Source organism: Haliotis cracherodii, unplaced genomic scaffold, assembly GCF_022045235.1.
Source record: "Haliotis cracherodii isolate W230 unplaced genomic scaffold, xgHalCrac1.p SCAF_14, whole genome shotgun sequence".
Classification (NCBI taxonomy): domain Eukaryota; kingdom Metazoa; phylum Mollusca; class Gastropoda; order Lepetellida; family Haliotidae; genus Haliotis; species Haliotis cracherodii.
The window spans coordinates 3,217,667-3,240,073 of NW_027266269.1; the positions used below are offsets into that span (position 1 = coordinate 3,217,667).

The following is a 22,407-nucleotide window of genomic DNA, read 5'->3' on the forward strand; positions in this document are numbered from 1 at the left end:
TTGCTTCTTAAATCACACATGTTTAGAACAGTCAGTTTCTTTGATCTGCAACTTACTGAGCAGTTGAACTTGATGAATATAGCATTCTTTGTTAAGACACTCGACATTTACAACCAATTACCACCAATATATCTACAACAATCTCTTTACTGCCATATGGCATTTGACAAAACGCTCGCTCGTTCCTGCTTTGCAAATCTTTGCAAATCTTGGAGACTTCAAATGCAACCACTCAGTTGTCACTCAGTGCAGGCTTCCCAAAACATTGTCTCTCATAACTGTGTTCATGGACATTGCTGCTGAGCTGTTTTAGTAGAAAGATATCATATTCATGCGATGAACCGTGGTGTTCTGTGTTGTATTAGCATGGGAATGTTTGGTCATGTGGACAATCTGAGATAAATTATTTGAACTTCTGTGAATGCATTGGATGAAACATATTAAAATGCATTTAGTAAATTGATTATTTTGAGAAAGTAGCCTCCCTGTTGTCCAAATCAAATCAGTTCCACGTTATGCCCCTTAAAAAATCATAATGGAATATATATAAACAGTATTACTCGACAGAATGGTTATTGTCCTTAAGTCAAAAGCCTTAAATTGAATTCCTGGAAATCTCAAATGCTCTCAGATTGATGAATTTGTCGGCAGACTTCTAAAAACCTACTTCTTTTAACAAAGCCTTTCTGTGCCTGTTGGGGTTGGAAGGTAAGTGCTATGTACATCCATTATTCTTATTACCTACTTGGGCTCAAATATGCATTGTAATATCTTTGTGATATTTGCAGAGTGTGCAATTAGTGATTCTCCAAAACCAATTTTCATTGGACGACGGCACTATTTCTTTCTCATTACATTTCTCAACAACATAATTTCATATTATATTGTTTTCATTTATTTCACATGATTTTCGTTTTACAGTAAAAATCCAAACTAGGAGTGTGTTTATAAACCAACATGGCTGGCTATTTGACATCTGTCAAAGTAACTGACCTCGTTTAATCGGACGCAGATCTGACTGACATGAAGAGTTATTTGTTTAATTCAACTTCTGCACACATTTACGGTCTTTGTTCCCAAAACTGCATGTGGCAACATTGCCGATCATCACCACCAAGTTCAGGTTTGCGTCTGTGTTAGAGGGCCTAGACCACCGGACTTAGTACAGACATGTTTGCCTTTGTGAACAAGGATGACTTTGATAACTGCCAATGAAAATGAAAACAATGCAAAAGACTAAACTTGACAAGTTGACATGAACTTAGTTCACAAAGTTATACAGGTAAGAAAAAGACGAAACATAACTCACACTTTCAACGATGGCATCAGAATAAAAAAAAACAACACATTTTGCAACAACGTTAAGACTTTCCGAAAGACATTATAAAGACACATTACTCCTTAGAATGTTGTAACGGATGGTTGTACTCATGCCTCACGCCATGGTGGTGCATCTGCTGCCATTGTGTTGTATACAGAGGGACATAAACCGCACATTTCCCCATTGCTTTCTAGTGAGTGAAATAACCTGTACACTGTACAGGCACTTCGAAGTTCTTCACAACGGTATGCGCGAAATACAACTAGAACTGGTTAGAATTGAATGCACTTGTTAAACGATACAGGAAAAGAAAGAGTACTTGACACGACAACGCATTTGTTAAGTGATATGGGAAAAGAAAGAGTACAACACACGACAATGCATTTTTTAAACGATATGGGAAAAGAAAGAGCACTTGACACGACAACGCATTTGTTAAACGATACAGGAAAAGAAGAGTTCTTGACACTACAACGCCTTTGTTAAACGATACAGGAAAAGAAAGAGTTCTTGACACGACAACGCATTTTAAAACGATACAGGAAAAGAAAGAGTACTTGACATGACAACGCATGTGTTAAACGATACAGGAAAAGAAAGAGTACTTGACACGACAATGCACTTGTTAAACGATACAGGAAAAGAAAGAGTTCTTGACACGACAACGCCTTTGTTAAACGATACAGGAAAAGAAAGAGTTATTGACACGACAACGCATTTGTTAAACGATACAGGAAAAGAAAGAGTTCTTGACACGACGATGCATTTTTTAAACGATACAGGAAAAGAAAGAGCAGTAGTTAATTACTTTGTGTTTAACAGGGTTACATGAGTTTAAAATTGGTACATTTATTTTGGATGTTCAATGTTCTATAGATTGTAATATGAAAGGCTTGTGGGAAAATGCAATCTTAATTCACGCTCCAATTTCAAAATGAAAAATGTCCACCACCATAACACCAAGGATGTGATTTTTTGTTGTTATATCGATAGGTTTGCATTGTGTGTAAATTAAAATAAATCAAGTTTAGAAATACACATGGACATTTATGAAACAATTTAGAAACAAAATATATTGTACCACATCATGTAAATTACTACGGGGACCTGTGTTTAGAAAAGTGATATGTGTCTTATTGTTTGTTTCTGCATGCTAATAGTCCAGGTACAGCCTAAATAATGTCACGATTGAAAAACAAGCAATTTAGTTTATTAATCAAAAATGCAAAGCTGAATGTGCACTTTAACTGGGGAAGTCTGTAGAGAAAAGGAAGCTATATTAAAGTCAATGGAACACTACATATATAGAGAGAATCTCACCCGGGTGAGATTCTGTTTATCAAACAACATCATTCTTCCAGTTCGTAGACAGTGATAAGCAGTGTCTTGGTGTAAAAGGTACTGCTAACAGCATCAGTAGCAGAGCCATTAGTGATGTCATTTGAATGTGACGTCAAGTGATATCTCCTGTGGGACCCAGTTTTGGATGGTAAATACTACTAAAATGCTTGTGAGAACTGTTCACCCATTATATTCCTCTCCTATGAACAACTTTTTACACTCTCTCCCTCCCTCACTATGAAACATTTCATGTCGCTTATCCAGTGTTGTATTTAATCTTAAAAAAATGTAACTGTGCTTCATACAATTTGAATGAAGATGTTTACACTAAAACTACACAAAGTAATACGTGGTCATGACTCTTCCACTTTAAGGTCATGATTCATAATGCGAATATGCATGTCAGATAGTTAATGCACGGCCACAATTTGGATGTTTCGTGTTTGTAGAGAGCATGAGACTCCTACACATACAAGCTGCATGTGTTGTAACAGACATGTTGAGTCAATGTAAACTTGGTGTACTGTCATGGCCGGCTGTTTCTCCAGACCTTCCCGATACAGAACATAGTCTTGGGTGAGATGGCCGATATCTACGAAATGACTGGAACCAGCCAATAACGCGAGCTCAGTGGGTCTCCACTGGACTTTTCTAATAATCTGGTGTCTTCAATGCGCCGACGCTGCCTCACCTGTATCAACGCAAACAGTGATCACACCTGACCTTGTTAATAAGGTTGTTACACCATCCCACTTTCAGGGCGTGTCACTCCTGTCACCAGGTGTTGGTTTTGTCATTCATTAGACGAATAACCAAATATTATGTTCAACTGTTTGTTTGTTGTTTAACGGTGCACTCAGCAATATTCCACTTATATGACGATGGTTTGGTTATAATCGAGTCTGGACCAGACAATCCAGTGAATGACATCATGAACTTCGATCAACGCAATTGGGATACGATGATATGCATCAATAGTCGCCTCTTACGACAAGCATAACTGCGTTTTGCTCGAGATGTATTCTATCCCGGATCTTCACTTGACTATTTTCAAGTGGAAATCATTTACACCACTTTATATGAAGTACAGTTACATTTCTTCCGCAAGTGCACATACATTACATTTTAAAATTCGTAAATACCATGGAGAGGGCAGTACAAGTGAATTAGTGTTTAAGTCAATGGAAGCTCCTGATATACAGCTACGATGTTCTAAACATGGATGTAAATAAACTGACGGACTAAAAAAAACTATACCAACATTGAATTGGTGTTGACAACATTATCAAATATATCACAAAAATATAGTGTTGCAAGTTGGAAAGAAACTTTATCTGACAATGTTCTGATTCAAGTTCCACAAAGGTGGCATTTACAGGAACTACAATATCAGGTAAGGAATGACACAGGGGGTAAAAGTCAATTTGCAAAATAAACAAATCATCTGAACGAAAAGAGAAAACGCATTTTTTTCACAAATGCAGTGCTGTCAGTATTTTGTATGGCCTCCATTGACTACAGGCTTTGACACGTCACCGCACGGAGTTTACAAGATCCCTGTTGACGCCATTGGGAATGGCTCGCCATTCTTCCAACAGTGCCTGAATCAACGTTTGACGACTTGACGGAGGGGGATTTCTTTCCCTTATTTGTCTGTCCAGATAGTCTCACAAGTGCTCTATGGGTGTTAAGTCAGGCGATCACACTGGCCATTGCAAAAGGTTTACATTATTTGCAGTTAGGAAGTCTCTGGTGATCCTGGCGGTGTGGGGGCGAGCGTTGTCCTGTTGGAAGAATACTCTGGGATTCCTCTGGAGGAAGGTAAGCACCACAGGATGCAATACATGGTCGATGTAGACTTGAGCAATTAATTATAAATTATGGTCAAAGACAACCAGGTCTGTTGTACGGTCCCTGCAAATTCCACCCCAGACCATGACGCTTCCAACACCGAATGGCACGGTCTCTTGAACACAACATTGGGCTGTTCTCTCTCCTCTCAGACAATACACACGCACACGGCCATCAGCTCGATACAACTGGAACCTGCTCTCATCAGAGAATAGAAATGCCAGAAGTTGCCAGTTCATGTTTTGCCACCGCTGTAGCATTCTTGCTCAATGGAGGTGGTTACGTCTGTCACGACGGCTCAAGGTCATCCCGCGAAAGGGCCGGAAAGCCCAAATACCGTGTTGTCGAAGACGCCTGGCAACTGTCATTCTGCTGACCACGTGATGTTAGGCTGTGGCTGCCGATGACGTCATAGTGACGAAACGATTGCGTAGATGTAAGATGCGGAGGTACTGATCTTCATTGGCGGTTGTGACCCTGGGTCTTCCACTTCTTGGCCTGTCATCTGTAAGACCTGTTTGTGTGAGTCGTCTCTGAAGCCTCGTTATCGTTGTTCTGGTGCAGTTGAAGATGCTCCCAACTGCAACATACCAATTGCTCTCTTTTCCTCTTGTGCGGTCAGTCTCGGCATGTCAGCTGTTGTGGTCGGTACGATTGTGGTGTAAAACATACAGGTTGGCGGATTTTTTACCGTTCCGAGCCATTTTGTGGTGATGCACGTGCTTCCCATTTTGAATGAAAAAAGTTTGATAAAGTCCATATTCGGGAAGAAGCAGGATTTTTTAAACTCAGCAATGATGAAGCTGCGTTCATGCGATTTGTTTGACAAAGAAAAATCTAGTTCTGTGCTGATGTCATATTTTTAAATAAAAAAAACTATAGTTTAGTTTCTTTTGCCCGTCAGTTTATGTTACTGCCATTACCGTGGGCCCACATACAGCAAATCAACAACAGAATATCATATCAGTCCATGGTGGAATTATTTACACCAATACCATGCAAAGAGTTTGTGCAAAGTACAAATTATGACTTGTATTATTTTACAAAAGCATTTCAAACATGTCTACAAGCCTAACAATATCGCATGCAAATAATCTTTTCATGCACAGATTTCACTGTGCTTCACTATGAAGTGGTGTGTCACCTGCATTATTCTGTACATTCACATCAGCTCCTGCCTTCAGCAACATATCAACACACGCTGTATATCTATCCCGCAATGCTGCTACTATTTTATACAATTGTGTGCTACCTGTATTATTCTGTACATTCACATCACCTTCCTCTTTCAGTAACTCTGCAAAGTTCCGTCCTGCTGCTGTTGCTTTATGAAGTGGTGTGTCACCTGTATTATTCTGTACCTTCACATCAGCCCCAGCCTTCAGCAACATATCAACACACTCTGTATATCCCCGTCCTGCTGCTGCATGAAGTGGTGTGTCACCTGTATTATTTTGTACATGCACATCAGCCCCAGTCTTCGGCAACTTATCAACACACTCTGTAGATCCCCGTCCAGCTGCTTTATGAAGTGGTGTGTCACCTGCATTATTCTGTACCTTCACATCAGCCCCAGCCTTCAGCAACATATCAACACACTCTGTAGATCCCCGTCCAGCTGCTTTATGAAGTGGTGTGTCACCTGCATTATTCTGTACCTTCACATCAGCCCCAGCCTTCAGCAACATATCAACACACTCTGTAGATCCCCGTCCAGCTGCTTTATGAAGTGGTGTGTCACCTGCATTATTCTGTACCTTCACATCAGCCCCAGCCTTCGGCAACTTATCAACACACTCTGTAGATCCCCGTCCTGCTGCTGTATGAAGTGGTGTGTCACCTGCATTATTCTGTACATTCACATCAGCCCCAGCCTTCAGAAACATATCAACACACTCTGTAGATCCCCGTCCTGCTGCTGTTGCTTTATGAAGTGGTGTGTCACCTGCATTATTCTGTACCTTTACATCAGCCCCAGCCTTCAGCAACATATCAACACACTCTGTAGATCCCCGTCCTGCTGCTGTTGCTTTATGAAGTGGTGTGTCACCTGCATTATTCTGTGCCTCCACATCAGCCCCAGCCTTCAGCAACATATCAACACACTCTGGAGATCCCCGTCCTGCTGCTGCATGAAGTGGTGTGTCACCTGCATTATTCTGTACATTCACATCAGCCCCAGCCTTCAGCAACATATCAACACACTCTTTAGATCCCCGTCCTGCTGCTGCATGAAGTGGTGTGTCACCTATATTATTCTGTACCTTCACATCAGCCCCAGCCTTCAGCAACATATCAACACACTCTGTAGATCCCTGTCCTGCTGCTGTTGCTTTATGAAGTGGTGTGTCACCTGCATTATTCTGTGCCTCCACATCAGCCCCAGCCTTCAGCAACATATCAACACACTCTGGAGATCCCCGTCCTGCTGCTGCATGAAGTGGTGTGTCACCTGCATTATTCTGTACATTCACATCAGCCCCAGCCTTCAGCAACATATCAACACACTCTTTAGATCCCCGTCCTGCTGCTGCATGAAGTGGTGTGTCACCTATATTATTCTGTACCTTCACATCAGCCCCAGCCTTCAGTAACATATCAACACACTTGGTAGATCCCCATACTGCTGCTTTATGAAGTGGTGTGTCACCTTTAACATTCGAACAATGGTTCACACTTGCTCCTTTCTCCAGTAACAACGAGACAACCTTAGGATTGTATCCACATGAGCTGTGAAGAGGGGTATATCCGTCAGATGACGTCATGTTAACAGAAGCACCCTGATCAAACAACATACTGATAATACTTAAGTCCCCTGCCTCACAAGCATTGAACACAGCATCACCGTCAACCTCTGCTCCTCTGTCTAAGAATAACTGGACCACATATGTGTTGAGGCTCTTACAAGCACATCTAAGACCTTCCTGGTTGTCTACTTCACATCCTCTTCTCACCAGCAGTTGCACCACCTCTACGTGGCCATTTTCTATGGCACAGTATAGAGGGATGTTGTTAGAATACAATTTAAGCCAACTGTAAATGCTGCGTTCGCCTGGTGACATATAATGCTTTTTAACATCCACGCCCATGTTAATCGTAGATTCCACAGCTGATGTAAGGCCATATTCGCAAAGGTAATGAAACACAGTTTGACCTCGGTCGTCTCTTGCATACAGGTCAGGGTCAAGGGACATAATCTGATTAACAAACTCACTGTCCTGTGTTTGTGCTGCTAACAAAAGTGGAGTTTTTCCTAAAAAACCATATCTACCATTTATGTCAAGCTCCATGTGTTGACTGATATAGGTCAGTACACTACAAGCAGCATTCATGCACACTCCATGTAAAATGTCCCTTATTTCACTCTGGCTGAATGATATGTTTTCTTTCTCCATAATGAATTTGATGAGATGAAATGACTTGTTGCTAGGAAGTAATTCACAAAATGACTGTTCTGAATATTCATCGGTTAGTTTCAGAATATCAGGAACAGACATGTGACCTTGTTTCTTCACGCAGTCCATCAGCAACTCAACAAACCCTGCTATACAACACGCCTGGTGTGATAAAACATGCAACAAATTGCTCCTTTCAATTTCAGTTGCAAATCTTCTTGCTAAATGTCTAGCACAGGTCCATGGGATGTTTGCAACAAGATCTGTCTCACTAGGAATGTTTTCCCCTGATTTTGAGGAAGGTCTAAGACGAATTCGCTGATGGATGAACGTCAAACTACAATTCTCTATGACAAACTTTGGTTGTGTTGTACTGAGAATTAAAGCAACACTGTCGTATATAGATGGATGATCAAACACGTATGTGCCATCTTCTTTCTTGAGATAAGAACCAACCAATTTTTCAGCAGCTGTAATGCAGTTATAACCAAGGTTACCATCCTCCTCCAACTCTTGTCCACTAATCTTCCCATCTCCTTTAATCATAACCATAAACAGTGAACGCTTTATCTCATCCTGAAGAAACTTTTCCATGGTGTTTGTGAGGAATGCAAGAGGTGAGTTGAAGAAAGCCTCCACTTGAGCTTGAGTCTGATCATGTTCATATGCTGTGACAAACATTTTACAGACATGGGGAAAGCCGTGTGGACAGTCAGCCTGACATATCCGAGACACAGTTGACTCATCAAAGTCTATGTGTTTTGTTTTGGCATGAACATGCCATATCTTCTTGCGCTCATCTGCATCTCTCTGTGAGGTGACTTCCACCACGTATTGGGGACTGGATATGTAATCTGCCATCCTTCCTAAATCTGGCAATGAGGATTTCAGCACATAATCGCGGCCTACGAGAATAATGATAGCTTTGCCTTTGTTTGGTCCTGCTCTTTTTACCTGTGTTTGTTCATCTTTTGTTCTCTCTAAACATGTTGGAATTTCAGCGGACTTGTCTCTCGGCTTTGGTTCAGTATATGTGTCAGAATTGTTCACATCCACAAAAGGTTGTAGACTTGGTCTCCACTTGGCCCACTCTGCTGCATCGAATTCCAGATCACCGAAAATGTCATCTAACATAATGGCAGGATCAGCACAGGCAGTTATGACCTCATTGAACTCTTCTGGTGACACCACCTGATAAACTTGTTTCCCCTGACTGTGCTGATCTTTGAGGGTCATGTAGGCTATTGTAGACTTCCCCTCTCCTGATCTTCCCTTGATTGTCATCCATGTTGCTCCTCTGTCCAGCTTCTCTGTCACCTTCCTCAGGGCTGCTGTCTCCACCATGTCTTTAGTCAACGCCTGTATCCTGGATTTCGTTCTTTCTGCGGAAGCAACACAAATTAGATTTATGTATGTTATTTGAACAAAATATGCTATCATTCATCATAAGAAGAAACACTCATACCAAAGTTGATATCCTCACTTTAATAGAAGACGTTTACAGAGTAAAGTAAACTTTTGAGGGAATATAACAGTTATGAATACATAAGTAAAAATAATGCAGAAAAGGGGACTGAACAAGAGTCTCACAATGAACAATACAAATACAAATACAAGTACCAAATCTTACCATTACATTTCTACAAATGTGTTCGTGTAGTGGCAATAAATAGAATTTTCAATATTGTGCCTTGCTATCCACATTGCGAATTGTTTTTAAATGACCAAGTAATGGCTGTGCACACTGACATTTTGACTTAAAACTGTTGACCAAATTCATGTGCCATCATTATTTGGAACAAGCAAGTGGTGTTTCAACTTCACTAGTTAGTGGTTTCAGTCCGCCTCATCTGTTTCATATTTACACCTGTGCAAAAAGATTCAGAGTGACAAAACACTCTCCACAAGACTATATGACAAGAGGGTTGACTCCAACATTTCAATAGTCAACTTTAAGCAATATTCAGCTATATCACGGCGGAGGACAGTGGAAATGGGCTTCACACATTGTACCCATGTGGAGAATGGAACACGGGTCTTTGGTGTGACGAGCTAACGCTTTAACTACTAGGCTACCCCACAGCCCCACAACGTTTAAGATCGAGCAAACAACTCTTGCACAGAAGTTGTGTGATCAAGGCTACACCATTCAAGGCCTCAGTAAAGCTTGAACAAAGGTTGATGGAGGACATTTCCACATTTGACACATCAGTGACAAAAAATATGTCCGATGCAATTCCCTGCAGTGTTCTCGTGTCTTTTCAGGTGAACAATTGACTTGACTTTGCGTGTGTTTGTGACAGATGCCACAGGTGGGGTCAGAATACCCTCAACCTTTCGCGAACGCCTGGTATCATCACTATGTGATAGAGTGATTCATGAACACATGGTCATGATATAGTTATGCAGAAATTTCTATAGGATAGGGACAGGGTTTTTTTCTGAGGAGACGCCGTTTCCAACAGATGACAGACGAAAAAGGCCATAACATAAACCAAATCGACTTTTGAACTTCTGTAAAGTAATTAATCTTCCAGATTAAAAGTGTCCTCAAGATCATGTTGTGGTCATCATTACATAAGGTTTCACTCGGAGCACCCTTGTGTCAACATGTGTCCTGTGAACATTGAATACGGTCAAAATGCTATCAATAGGTTTGACAAAATCACCTTTGAAACCAGATAAAACAAATGTCATATTTCACCTTCCCTCAACATCTTCTGAGTCTCCAATATCTGTCTTTGACTGAATGTACTGAACCAGAGAGCAGGCAGTTAACATAGCGTTTGACAGTGGACAAGGGGGATCGTACCAAGTCATGGACATTCAGAGGTACACAATCATGGCAACAAACCAATTAGAAATCTTTCCATTGTACGATTCCAACTGTATCATCAATATGTGTTCATAAATCACTATCAGGTGTTAACGAAAACGTAAATGTATCCTGTCCCAGAGTGGCTCCCAACACAAACACATGCAAAGGCATGTCAATTATTCACCTGAAGCAAGTAACACCAGGTACAAGGCAAAAAAAAGGAATTGCACTGGATATCATTTTGGTTAATGATGTATCCAATTTGCATACCAACCTGCGTATGAAAACATAAAAATGATGATATATACTCAACAACAAAAGTTCCTGTGACACCAATATTATAGTGTATTTTTTAAACAAATAAAGTTTTCAGTATTGTAGAATGTATGGAATCAAGTCACAAAAACTCAACTGCTACAGAAAATGCTACAGATGAATGCAGTCAGAGACCATCCTCGGAGTGGCAGGCCACGCGTAACCAATAATCGACAAGACAACTGGATTCGAACAACACACCTACAAAATCGATTCCAACGAGCAACAGTGACTGCAATAAGCATCCCTGGCCTTCGACGAATATCTTCACAAACCGTACGTCGCCGCCTCAGATGTGCAGGGATTTTCGCCAGAAGAACCGCCAGACGTCCAATTTGACAGGAAACCACCGTCAAGCACGTCTACAGAGGTGCAGACAGCATCTACCTTGGACGGCCATGCAGTGGGGACATGTTCCATTCACTGACGAGTCTCGATTTCACCTCAGCAACAGTGATGGACGGATTCGTGTGTACCGACGTCGAGGTGAACGTTACGTCAATCATTGTGTCATGGAAGAAGATCGGTTCGGGGGCGGCAGCGTTATGGTATGGGATGGGATTACAGCAAGACAGAGGACCCGTTTGATACTGGTAGAGGGAAATCTCAATGGACAGCGCTACCGCGACGACATCATCATCCCTCTTGTTCTACCATTTTTGCGACGTCATGTCCTAGGCATTACCTTTCCTAGGCGTTGCCTAATATTGTTCGACTTGTTCATGATTCTCTTCAACAAAACAACGTGAATGTCTTCCCCTTGCCGGCTCGCTCACCTGATCCTTCACCAATCGAGCACATGTTGGATGAGATGGATCGGCGCCTTCGACGGCAACCACGTGTTCCACAGACACTCCAGGAACTTCGAAAAATGCTCAAGCAGATATGGACAATACCCCACAGGACTTTGTGCAACGCCTGGCCCATTCCATGAGATGAAGAAGTATTGCTTGCATCGCAACCAGAGGTGGACACACGCTATTGATTTGTAACTTGACATTTTGGCATGTTCATGTTTCTTTTATGAAATCACACATTTTCTGAAGTCAGTATGGCAAATTAAACTATATGAACACTTACAGGAGTCTTTTATCTATTGCAAACCGAAATTGTTTCAGATTTGGTAAAAAACATAACTTTGATATTAAATCTTATTCAATGCCACAGGAACTTTTGTTGTTTAGTATATTACTGCGCCCGATTTGTATAATGTCTGCGGTGCACAAGTGCAGATATTCTTTTGCTTATAAGTAAAGATAAACAAACTATCCTTAGCTGAACGATCGTTCAGAGATCTAGTACAGCAAATAACCCACTCCTGATCTTCTGTGCTGCAGTCAGTGGTTCCTCCTCCTGGACTTTGGTATCTGTAACAGGAGCCATTTGAACCTAGATATTTGATACTGAGATACTGAAAACTGACATATGTCATGAACAAATAAATTATGCTACATCAGGCTTAAAACAAACAGAATGGTGCTCAAGCAATGGCTTTTTGAAAAATACTTTGCCCAATCGAGGGAGAGTTGAATTGACTTTGGAATAGGTAGAGGAATACAGTGTCCTAGCAGAATGTAAATATGTCTACATGATATGCAATGTTGTAAATATATTACTTATTCTTCAAAGTCATGATACATTAGTGTGTATTGTGATAAGTCATTGCTAAAGTAAGCCATTAGACTATAATGTAATCAGTGTGTAAAGCTACCACATGGTTATAAGGTGCTTTCAGTAATTTATATATATAGTTTATAGCTTGTAGTTGTGTTTATAGCAATAATGTACAGCTTACAGCTATAAATGTCAATAATATATTGTACAATATTGTATCAGTTAGTTGATTATTATGTACATAGTTCCATAAAAATGTTGGTAAACATGTACTCTGTGTGTATTAGCTAGACAGAGAGAATGCACATTTCAATGCCATTTTATTATTAGGTATAAGATGAACATATAGAGTATTACTGTTGGCTTTGCCGTGACGAGGTTGGTGTTCAGGTGCTTATATTTGTGTATATATTGATGTGTATTGTATCATATAAATGGGATTTGTAACTGTAATATACTGATGGTTATTCTGATAACATATGATTAAATTCATGCTCATGGTATACAGTAACTGTAATAATGTGTTTGTTTAATTGTAGATTCCTGTGATTGCATATCACTAATTCAACTTCATTATATTATGTTGTAATGTTTTATCAGCCTTATCTATATAGTGATGGGATCTCTGTATTCCCGATCCCCGAACACACAAAATATATCCCACGAGCCCCCAAAAAGTTTTCGTCAACAATCCACACAAACATGATAGCGCTGCTACATATCTATTAAAGTCAGTACATGTTCTTGCTTTTCCCTTTCTTATATTTGTCTTCTGTATTTGGGGTAAGAGATGACTGGCTGCAACAAAATGAAATTGACCAGATTACTCTGCTACAGTAATGGACGGCACGACACGACGTGTAAATACATACAACATAATTAGTATGTCTTATTTACGTATAACGCAGCTAATTCAGTTAATTATTAATGTTACTCGAAAATGATTACCATTTAATATGACCAAATGACATTCTTCAGAGCAAGGCCATCTTCATTCAAATGTCGACCAGATGCCACTTCTTAGGTCAATAAGAATTAGAGTAACCTCCCTTTTTAAGATACAAACTTAAAGCTTCGTAAAATCTTTGAACAGCCAAACACATTCATAGACTTCAGGCTGTATTTGGCCGCTACAATGAATCTCGTTTAACAAAGTCAGCTAGAAATAATTCAATGACACTTGACATTGAGTTAAAATAACTGAAATCAACCAAAACACTTCTGTTGTCCACTTGATCATATAACATTATTCCTAATTCAGAATGGCGGAATCACAATATCCGGTAAAGAGAGTAATGACACATCTAAGGGAAGAACGAGGTAGGGCACAGGGTTATGATGGAGATCTGCAGGCTGCACGACGGGAAACGAGAGAAAGGAAGGTGAGGACATCAAGGTAAGTAAGTTCACACAAAAGGTGTGGAAACTTCGCGAATAGAGCGGTCAGACACTTATCACAGGAAGAGCTCTTTAGCTCACCCAGAGGGAAATGCCAAAAGGAGCATCTGATTCGACCTAGGGAAGCTCAGGAAGATCCCCAGGAGATATGTGAAATCCTCCACAATGGTTATGAGTGAGTGTGTTAAAATTTAACGTCGCATCAGCATTTTATCAGCCATGTAGCGACCAATGGGATTGAAGACACATGTCCTGTACATGAGCTTCAAACATGGTGAGACCCTGAGAGGTGTTCACAGGCAAACTGTTCTGAGCTGAGCGGATATATTTGTGCCAAGAACTTTTGATTTTGTTCAATATGATTTTAATTTGGTTATCTTATATTGCTGTACTGACATGCTGGTGTGGAAATGATAAATCAGCCAATTTATTCTTGAAATGATACTTTGGCTGATAAACTTCTAGCATCTGGATAACGCAAGGGATAAATAAGTCAGCCAATCATAACTAACTACAAAATCGCATGGGAGTTTATCATTAATGGAATATATATTAACATATGTATTACATACATTTTGAATGACCTTTACCCCTGCGATGTTTTTATTGTACGATAAACAACTCCAACTCGAGATTTATTTCTAAATTACAAATGTTTGGAGAGTTCTAAAAACAGTCGGGAGTATTGACCATTAATAGAAAAGCTTGAAAGTATTGAAAGCCATCACCATATTGTTCATCTAAATCAATAAGGGTTGGTTACTGTTTATCAACAATACAGAAAATATAAGAAGAGGATTGTTTCATCCTGCAAAGATGGAGCGTATGATCCTAAATGGAATGATTTGACTCTAGGATGAAATCAGTCCAGAGTGATATAATCCGAGAGAGGGACCTGATCCTCCTACACTGGTAGTGGCGCTCACCTCATATATTTCCCATGCCTCCTCAACTAACGCCTTTCCTCAGCCCTTGGACCCCCTTTCCAAACAAGCACCCATTTACGATCATCAGGGTTAGGTACCACTTTCCGATCAAACACCCCTTGGCAATCCTTAGGGATAGACATTCCTTTACGATCATTAGTGTTTGTTGCGGGGTAGGTATGTGTTATGAACACACACTACCAGAGATCTAGACGACCAGTTGTCATACTTTCATTTCAGTTGAAGCCTCAGTGGCTGTGTGGGTTAGATCGCTGACTTTGTGAACTGGCGATTAGGTGCCTCCCTCTGTCTGTGTGGGTTCGAATCCGGTACGGGACTTAACCCCAAAAGTACAACAATCTGTACTTTACAAAGAAAGTGTGATCCCAAATTTAATATGTGTTACATAGGCATGCATAAGCAATCTCTTTTTATGATTTAATCCAATGTCATTTGAGGAAACACCGTACAAGTTCTACCACGTTTCAAGTTCGCGGAGAAACTGCCTCCTATGCATGCGCATGAGGGTAAACAATCAGGTGTTGATGACTTGGTATACGACGACTCATTTTTATTAAAGTACCCGTGGTCCAGTGGAAAAAGTGTTGGCTAATAAGATTAACTCATTTGCCAAGCATAGCTTCAAGCGGGCATCTGGAGGTAGATCCTCCATCAAGGGCTAATTGAAATCAGAAACAAGTGTGCCCGGTAAAGTGCACTACACCCATTTGTGTTATTTTTTCAGTATCGAGCAAAATATTGAAAATGTATTGTATTACTTTATAACAAAGGATTATCAGCAGACTACACCTGTCTGAGACACCACATCGGTGATATTGGCACTGACAGACACACTGTTGTCAGAGACACCACATCGGTGATATTGGCACTGACAGACACACTGCTGTCAGAGACACCACATCGGTGATATTGGCACTGACAGACACACTGTTGTCAGAGGCACCACATCGGTGATACTGCCACTGACATACACACTGTTGTCAGAGACATCACATGGGTGATATTGGCACTGACAGACACACTGCTGTCAGAGACACCACATCGGTGATCTTGGCACTGCTGTCTGAGACACAACATGGTGATATTGGCACTGACAGACACACTGCTGTCAGAGACACCACATCGTGATCTTGGCACTGCTGTCTGAGACACAACATGGTGATATTGGCACTGACAGACACACTGCTGTCAGAGACAACACATCGTGATGTTGGCACTGCTGTCTGAGACACAACATGGTGATATTGGCACTGACAGACACACTGCTGTCAGAGACACCACATCGGTTAAATTGGCATTGACAAACACACTGCTGTCAGAGACACAACATGGTGATATTGGCACTGACAGACACACTTCTATCAGAGACACCACATGGGTTATATCGGAACTGACAGACACACTGCTGTCAGAGACACAACATGGTGATATTGGTACTGGCAGACAAACTGCTGTCAGAGACACCACATCGGTGATATTGACACTGACAAACACACTGCTGTCAAAGACATCACATCGGTGATTTTGGCACTGACAGACACACTGCTGTCAGAGACACCACATTGGTGATATTGGCACTGACAGACACACTGCTGTCAGAGACACAACATTGTGATTTTGGCACTGACAGACACACTGCTGTCAGAGACACCACTTTGGTGATTTTGGCACTGACAAACACACTGCTGTCAGAGACACAACATGGTGATTTTGGCACTGACAAACACACTGCTGTCAGAGACACCACATCGGTGATTTTGGCACTGACAGACACACTGCTGCCTGAGACACCACATGGGTGATATTGGCACTGACAAACACACTGCTATCAGAGACACAACATGGATGATATTGGCTCTGACACACACACTGCTGTCAGAGACACAACATGGTGATATTGGCACTGACAGACACACTGCTGTCAGAGACACCACATCGGTGATTTTTGCACTGACAGACACACTGCTGTGAGAGACACAACATCGGTGATATTGGCACTGACAGACACACTGCTGTCAGAGACACCACATGGGTCATATTGGCACTGACAGACACACTCCTGTCAGAGACACCACATTGTGATATTGGCACTGACAGACACACTGCTGTCTGAGATACCACATCGGTGATATTGCGGTACAGTTTTAAAACAGGAAAGTATGTGGCTGCCGCGAGCATGATTCCATAATTTCTAAGGTCTCCCGGTTTAATGACATGCCTTTGGGTATTGAAAGCGCTTGCCAAATGGAATATAACCTCGAAAGTTACTTCCTATATCAAACTCAAGAACACAGGTATTAGCACTTCTGGATTAACGCTATGCCTTCTATTCGAGAAAATGCATGTCCAATGCAATTACTCCAAGATTCAGATAAACCACAAACAACTTTGATAGTTAATATCTAAATTCAGTCTCACATACTCAGATGCATCAACCTTAAGCAACATAGATCACGTTGATCGGGAGCTTGTTACACCCTCAAAACAATTCACATTTACTTCTGATTGATAGCACAATAACGTATAAATGCACTTGAGTCATCCCGCCCATTTTTGAAATGTCCTTGAATGTAGGCGGGAATCAGCAACCACCAACTCATTAGTGAACATACGAGTTCACCAGTAGCTTGTTGTTTCCAGTAACCCCAGCTGCTGCTGCACTACTTATGATACATATACCGCCATCATCATCTACGTCTCTACACCTGCGGGACGGTGGCGTAGCCTCGTGGTTAAGGCGTTCGCTCGTCACGACCAAGACCCGGGGTGGATTCCCGACATGGGTACATTGTGTGAAGCCCATTTCTGGTGTCCCCCGCCGTGATATTGCTGGAATATTGCTAAAAGCGGCACAAAACCATATTCACTGAAGGTAAGCTTTTATTAGGCATTGACAATGTGAACGTCAAGTCAAATTCTATTGATGTTAGTTTTCCTTTAACAATGTTACGGAATATGTGAGAATACATATAACGTCATCGTTACAACACAATTCTGTTGTTATGGTTACCTACTTGGCAGTAAAGGTTCGCCTTCAGGATTCTCAGGGTCAGCACCAGCTGGAAAAAGAAAAAAAGGAAAATCTCATAAGGGCATAACATGCGATAATATTAATAGGAAGTGAATCTAAAAATAATTTTAAGATTTAACGTAACCTATTTTGTGATTGAGTGGAATTGGAGAAAATAAGCTTCCAGATGGTGCTGAGTCAGTGGGTAGGCTCATCAATATAACATAAACTGACAAAAGAAGAGAATAACGCACCTATATTTTCTGCCAAAACAGATTCAATTTGGCGTAAAGGGCAAATAGATGTTGAAATTGTGTGAATGGACCACTGAAATTCAGTGATAACACCAGATATTCGCAAAAAGGGTAAGCCTGTCCTGACCTACCGGTAGCACCCGCCATTCATACAAATTGCATAACAAAAGTTAGTATGTATTTCCTGACGCAACACAGCAGTACCCCTGCCATGCGGCTTCAGCCTGTAAACAAACCAGACAATCAAGTGATCCATGCGAGTTTGTGTTCATGATAGTTGAAAACATGTTTAATGCAACTGTTACAACTGTTATGACTCAAATATTTAGGAAGGATAAGAATGTATGGATCAACAACTTCTTTATTACGATAAAGAGCGAAGTCAATTCAGGAAAGGAATTATTTCAACCCCAGCGACACGAGCTCACAACACCTGTTTTACGAAGCAGCATCTACCCACTGAACTAATCCACCTCAAACAAGAATGTTCACAGTATAACCTCTACCCTGAGCAACTAGTACAACAGACGATACAGAACATCACCAAGAAATCTCAGAAATCTCCCCGTCAACAGTCTGCACCCTTTGTGATCAGCCTCCCCTACTTTGGAACAGTTAGCTAGCCACAAAATCCAGAGACTCTTAAAGGAACAGGCCAACATTGATGTAGTTTTCAAGAAAAGTCATACCATTCAGAAAACAATTAAAGCCAGAAGGAAACCACCGTCCAGCCACAAGCTAGAACCACCAGGAGCAGTGTACCACATTCCGTGCAATTTTGAACAAGCTTACATAGGAAAAACATCTAGGCCCCTCAAAACCCGAATTAAAGAACATCTAAGCTCAGTCTCCAAATATGAGTCTAGATCAGCTCTGTCAGACCACATCAATGACAACCCAAGCCACAGCATTAAGTGGGATAAAGTCAAAGACCTCGCCTCCAACTTCAAAGACTCAACATTCCCCCAGCGTACCATCAACTCATCAAAGACCCCAACCAGTCATAATCCGGTTGTTAATATAACTGGCTTCCTTCACTGACTTCAACGATGATTGTCGCTACTACCGTTGTGTGTACATAACAGGCTTCTCCACTCCAGTATAACTACATCTCATATCTACTCTTCTGTATAAACATTGCCTCCTACCTGTATATATAATTGGCAACCAGGCTGAGTGGTAACTGCCCACACTGCAAACAACCAGAAATCCCAGAACACGCACTCATCCACTGCACACACTACCTAACACATCGAACCGCATTACAAACAACCCACAATCTAAACAAGGCTCTAACTCTAGAAGCAATACTAAACCCACAAAATAAACTACAAAACTTCAAGGCCTTAGGCATATTCTTAATCAAAACGGAACTAATAAAACGCATCTAAAAACACAATAACCTACCAAATCAAAATCACATCCACCATACCCAGCTCCCTTAGTTCTCCTTCCCAATCCCATCGGCATCTATTCCAAATCTCAAAATTCCCAAATTCTATATAAGCAACCCCTTAAACCCCCCTCTTGGGTTGCACAGACCACTTTCGCCCCTTTCGGAAACACATTAAATGGCCTGGCCGGGCCCGTGTGCGAAATACGCATCAGTCGGAAAGCGCACGTTAATTCTCCAAAGTAAGTAAGTAAGTAAGTTGTGTTGTATATCACTTGCTTCATAACGATTTAGAACTAATACTCTAACGTCGCTCTTAATTGTAATAAAGAAGTTGTTCATCCATGAATTAGTATCGTTACTTAGTACTCCAACTTCTAAATCCCTATCAAAGAAGACTCAAACATTGACAGAAGCATGACTACTGTTTTGGGTGAGTTGAAGTCACGTAATGACTGGTACAGTCAAAGTATGGGGAAACATCGCCTTTAAATATTTGTTACTGATGTGTCAAATTAGGAAATGTCCAAATAATGAAACGTTGGAATATATCAATAGGCTCAAGTCAACGAGGATTATAGTGTTTTTGATTCAATAAAAGTGTTAATGTACACTCGTATTGATTCTGACATATGTTTTTTTGTTTTATGTGTAATGTTCTTTGTCAGTTGTTTTTTTCCAGAATAGACTGACCCTGAGGACGAGGATTTTCCCCGGGGCTAAATTATGTTGGTCTGTGCATAATTCTAGAGACTGACAACATGAGCATCGATAACCGCAAATGAGGAACTATGCTGATCACCGTTACGACAAGCATGGGTTGCTGAAGACAATTTATAACCCAGATCTTTACAGTAGTAGGTTACAATGAGGACTAAAGAGATACAACTAACATCAACCGACAACCCGACCTTACTCTGTACATCAGCCACTCAAGGAGATAACAAAAATGCATCTTGCTAACTAATTTTTGTTGTGCTGCATCAAATCAGCCTCCATCCATCATTGTGGGACAATGACATACTGAGTACAGTTCTAGAGTTGTAAATATACATCTACGTGCTAGATGTAAGTTTAGGCCTACTGTTGGTTGCCATCGTGAAAAGAATCGACCAAAGACACACAGCAATGCATCAGCATAAGGGTCAATTACCCAGTGACAGTTACCATGTGTGAAGATATCTAACCCTCTAATGTCGTTTGCTACATTACCTGTTGGCCTCCAGGTTGACTTTCTTCTGCAATTAATAAGAACATATCATTAGTTCTGAGAGTAATTTGATAGACACAATCCTGGTCATCCAGTTGATAACAAGTACACTCTACGTCCACTGATGTAAAGGTCACAAGAAGTAAGTTTATTGTAAGGAATCACGACTGTCTCATCCACCTTTCCACAAACTCGATTTTTTAAATATCCTGCGTAAGACAGAGGCAGCAGCATCCCAGCTATCTCGTGAAATTCAGGTTAGTCAGACGTTTATTGTAAGAGATGTAAAGTTAAACCTATTATCGGAACAACTCTTTAGGGGAAAAAATAACAACAACTGCAATTAAACAGCACTGGCAAGATGTCATTCATGTCCACTTTACTAAGGAACAATTGTTGTCATTTGTATGTAAAACTAGTTCAAATTTTCACTTGTGGCATCGAGTATGTGATAATTACAAATGATAACCTATTTAGCGAAATATCGTTGAACTGAGTACATGTATTAGAACTCCACCGTCACCATTCTCGACAGTAACAATAACATTTCATCATGACTCGTATTTTCACTTCAACAACAACAAAAAAATGCATTTGTATTTTTCAAACCCAAGTGTTAGCACTATCAAAGAGGTCATCTTCTTTTAAACCATGTAGCCTTTGCATCAAGCTTACACATATACTATCTTAGACATGAAAGTCACTGTTTCAAGAAGATTACAAGAAATATTGTTTTACTTACCTCTGGCGTCGACGTTTTATGACGACGGCAACGACGATGATAACAATAATGGCCACAAGGGAGATTGTAATGATCACTGCGACGTGTGCCGTTGATAGTCCTGTTGTTTCATCCGTTGATGTATGTGTTGTTTCATCTGGTTTGACCTTGACGTCTGTCGAAATAAACGTTGCCTATGTACAACCGTACAAACGCATCATCTTATTGATATAGTTTACGTGATGAATAGAGGTTTTACTTGTGGTATGTTGTTCTTAATGCTAGATTCCAATGTTGTTAAAAAGTATTGTGATGTAATAATATTGTATAATTATTTATATACTATTTGATGTGATGTATAAGTAGATAATATGTACTAGTGTACACAAACAGACATAAATGAGATGATAAATAGTTCAGATTTATTATACTAAAATAAACCACAAACATATTGCTAACATGGTGAGTGATATTGAATTTATGTTTTATTTTTGAAAATTGCAATGCCCAACAGCTGTTTGCTCTGAGGAATCATTGCATGAAAATCAGGATTTCTATAATGTCATTTGTCAACTTCTAAGCGGTGCCAATCAAACAAAATATTTAAGAATCGCAGATACACCTGATGAAGCCATGTTTTGAAGTAACAATGTGAAACCGGTGAGCATCCCACACCTTCAGTGACCTCACAGAAATCCCCTATTTGGTTTCCACTGCATCCCCTTGTGCAGTGTCCATTCACATGATTGCAGACGTTGTCTAGACAGTTCTTGCTGCAATGTTGGTCACATTGAGTAGCATACCATCCAGTGATGCATC

General features: G+C 40.6%; 2 protein-coding genes across 2 annotated transcripts in view; one reads left to right on the top strand and one right to left on the bottom strand.

Moving 5' to 3' along the window:
* Positions 1 to 4,049: 4,049 nt before the first annotated feature.
* Positions 4,050 to 21,653, bottom strand: LOC139460960 (serine/threonine-protein phosphatase 6 regulatory ankyrin repeat subunit A-like). Its single transcript, XM_071242433.1, has 5 exons — positions 21,610 to 21,653; positions 20,870 to 20,895; positions 18,015 to 18,059; positions 12,358 to 12,408; positions 4,050 to 9,290 (listed from the first exon to the last, which is right to left on the bottom strand). Exon 5 carries the CDS (start codon positions 9,250 to 9,252, stop codon positions 5,626 to 5,628), a length of 3,627 nt encoding a protein of 1,208 aa, XP_071098534.1. The 5' UTR covers positions 9,253 to 9,290; positions 12,358 to 12,408; positions 18,015 to 18,059; positions 20,870 to 20,895; positions 21,610 to 21,653; the 3' UTR covers positions 4,050 to 5,625.
* The window catches only part of LOC139461333 (mucin-22-like), a 28,514-nt gene continuing 20,024 nt past the window's right edge, over positions 13,918 to 22,407 (top strand). Inside the window, exon 1 of the mRNA XM_071242950.1 lies at positions 13,918 to 14,051. Coding sequence (XP_071099051.1) covers positions 13,918 to 14,051 — 134 coding nt within the window. The remainder of the gene's footprint in view (positions 14,052 to 22,407) is intronic.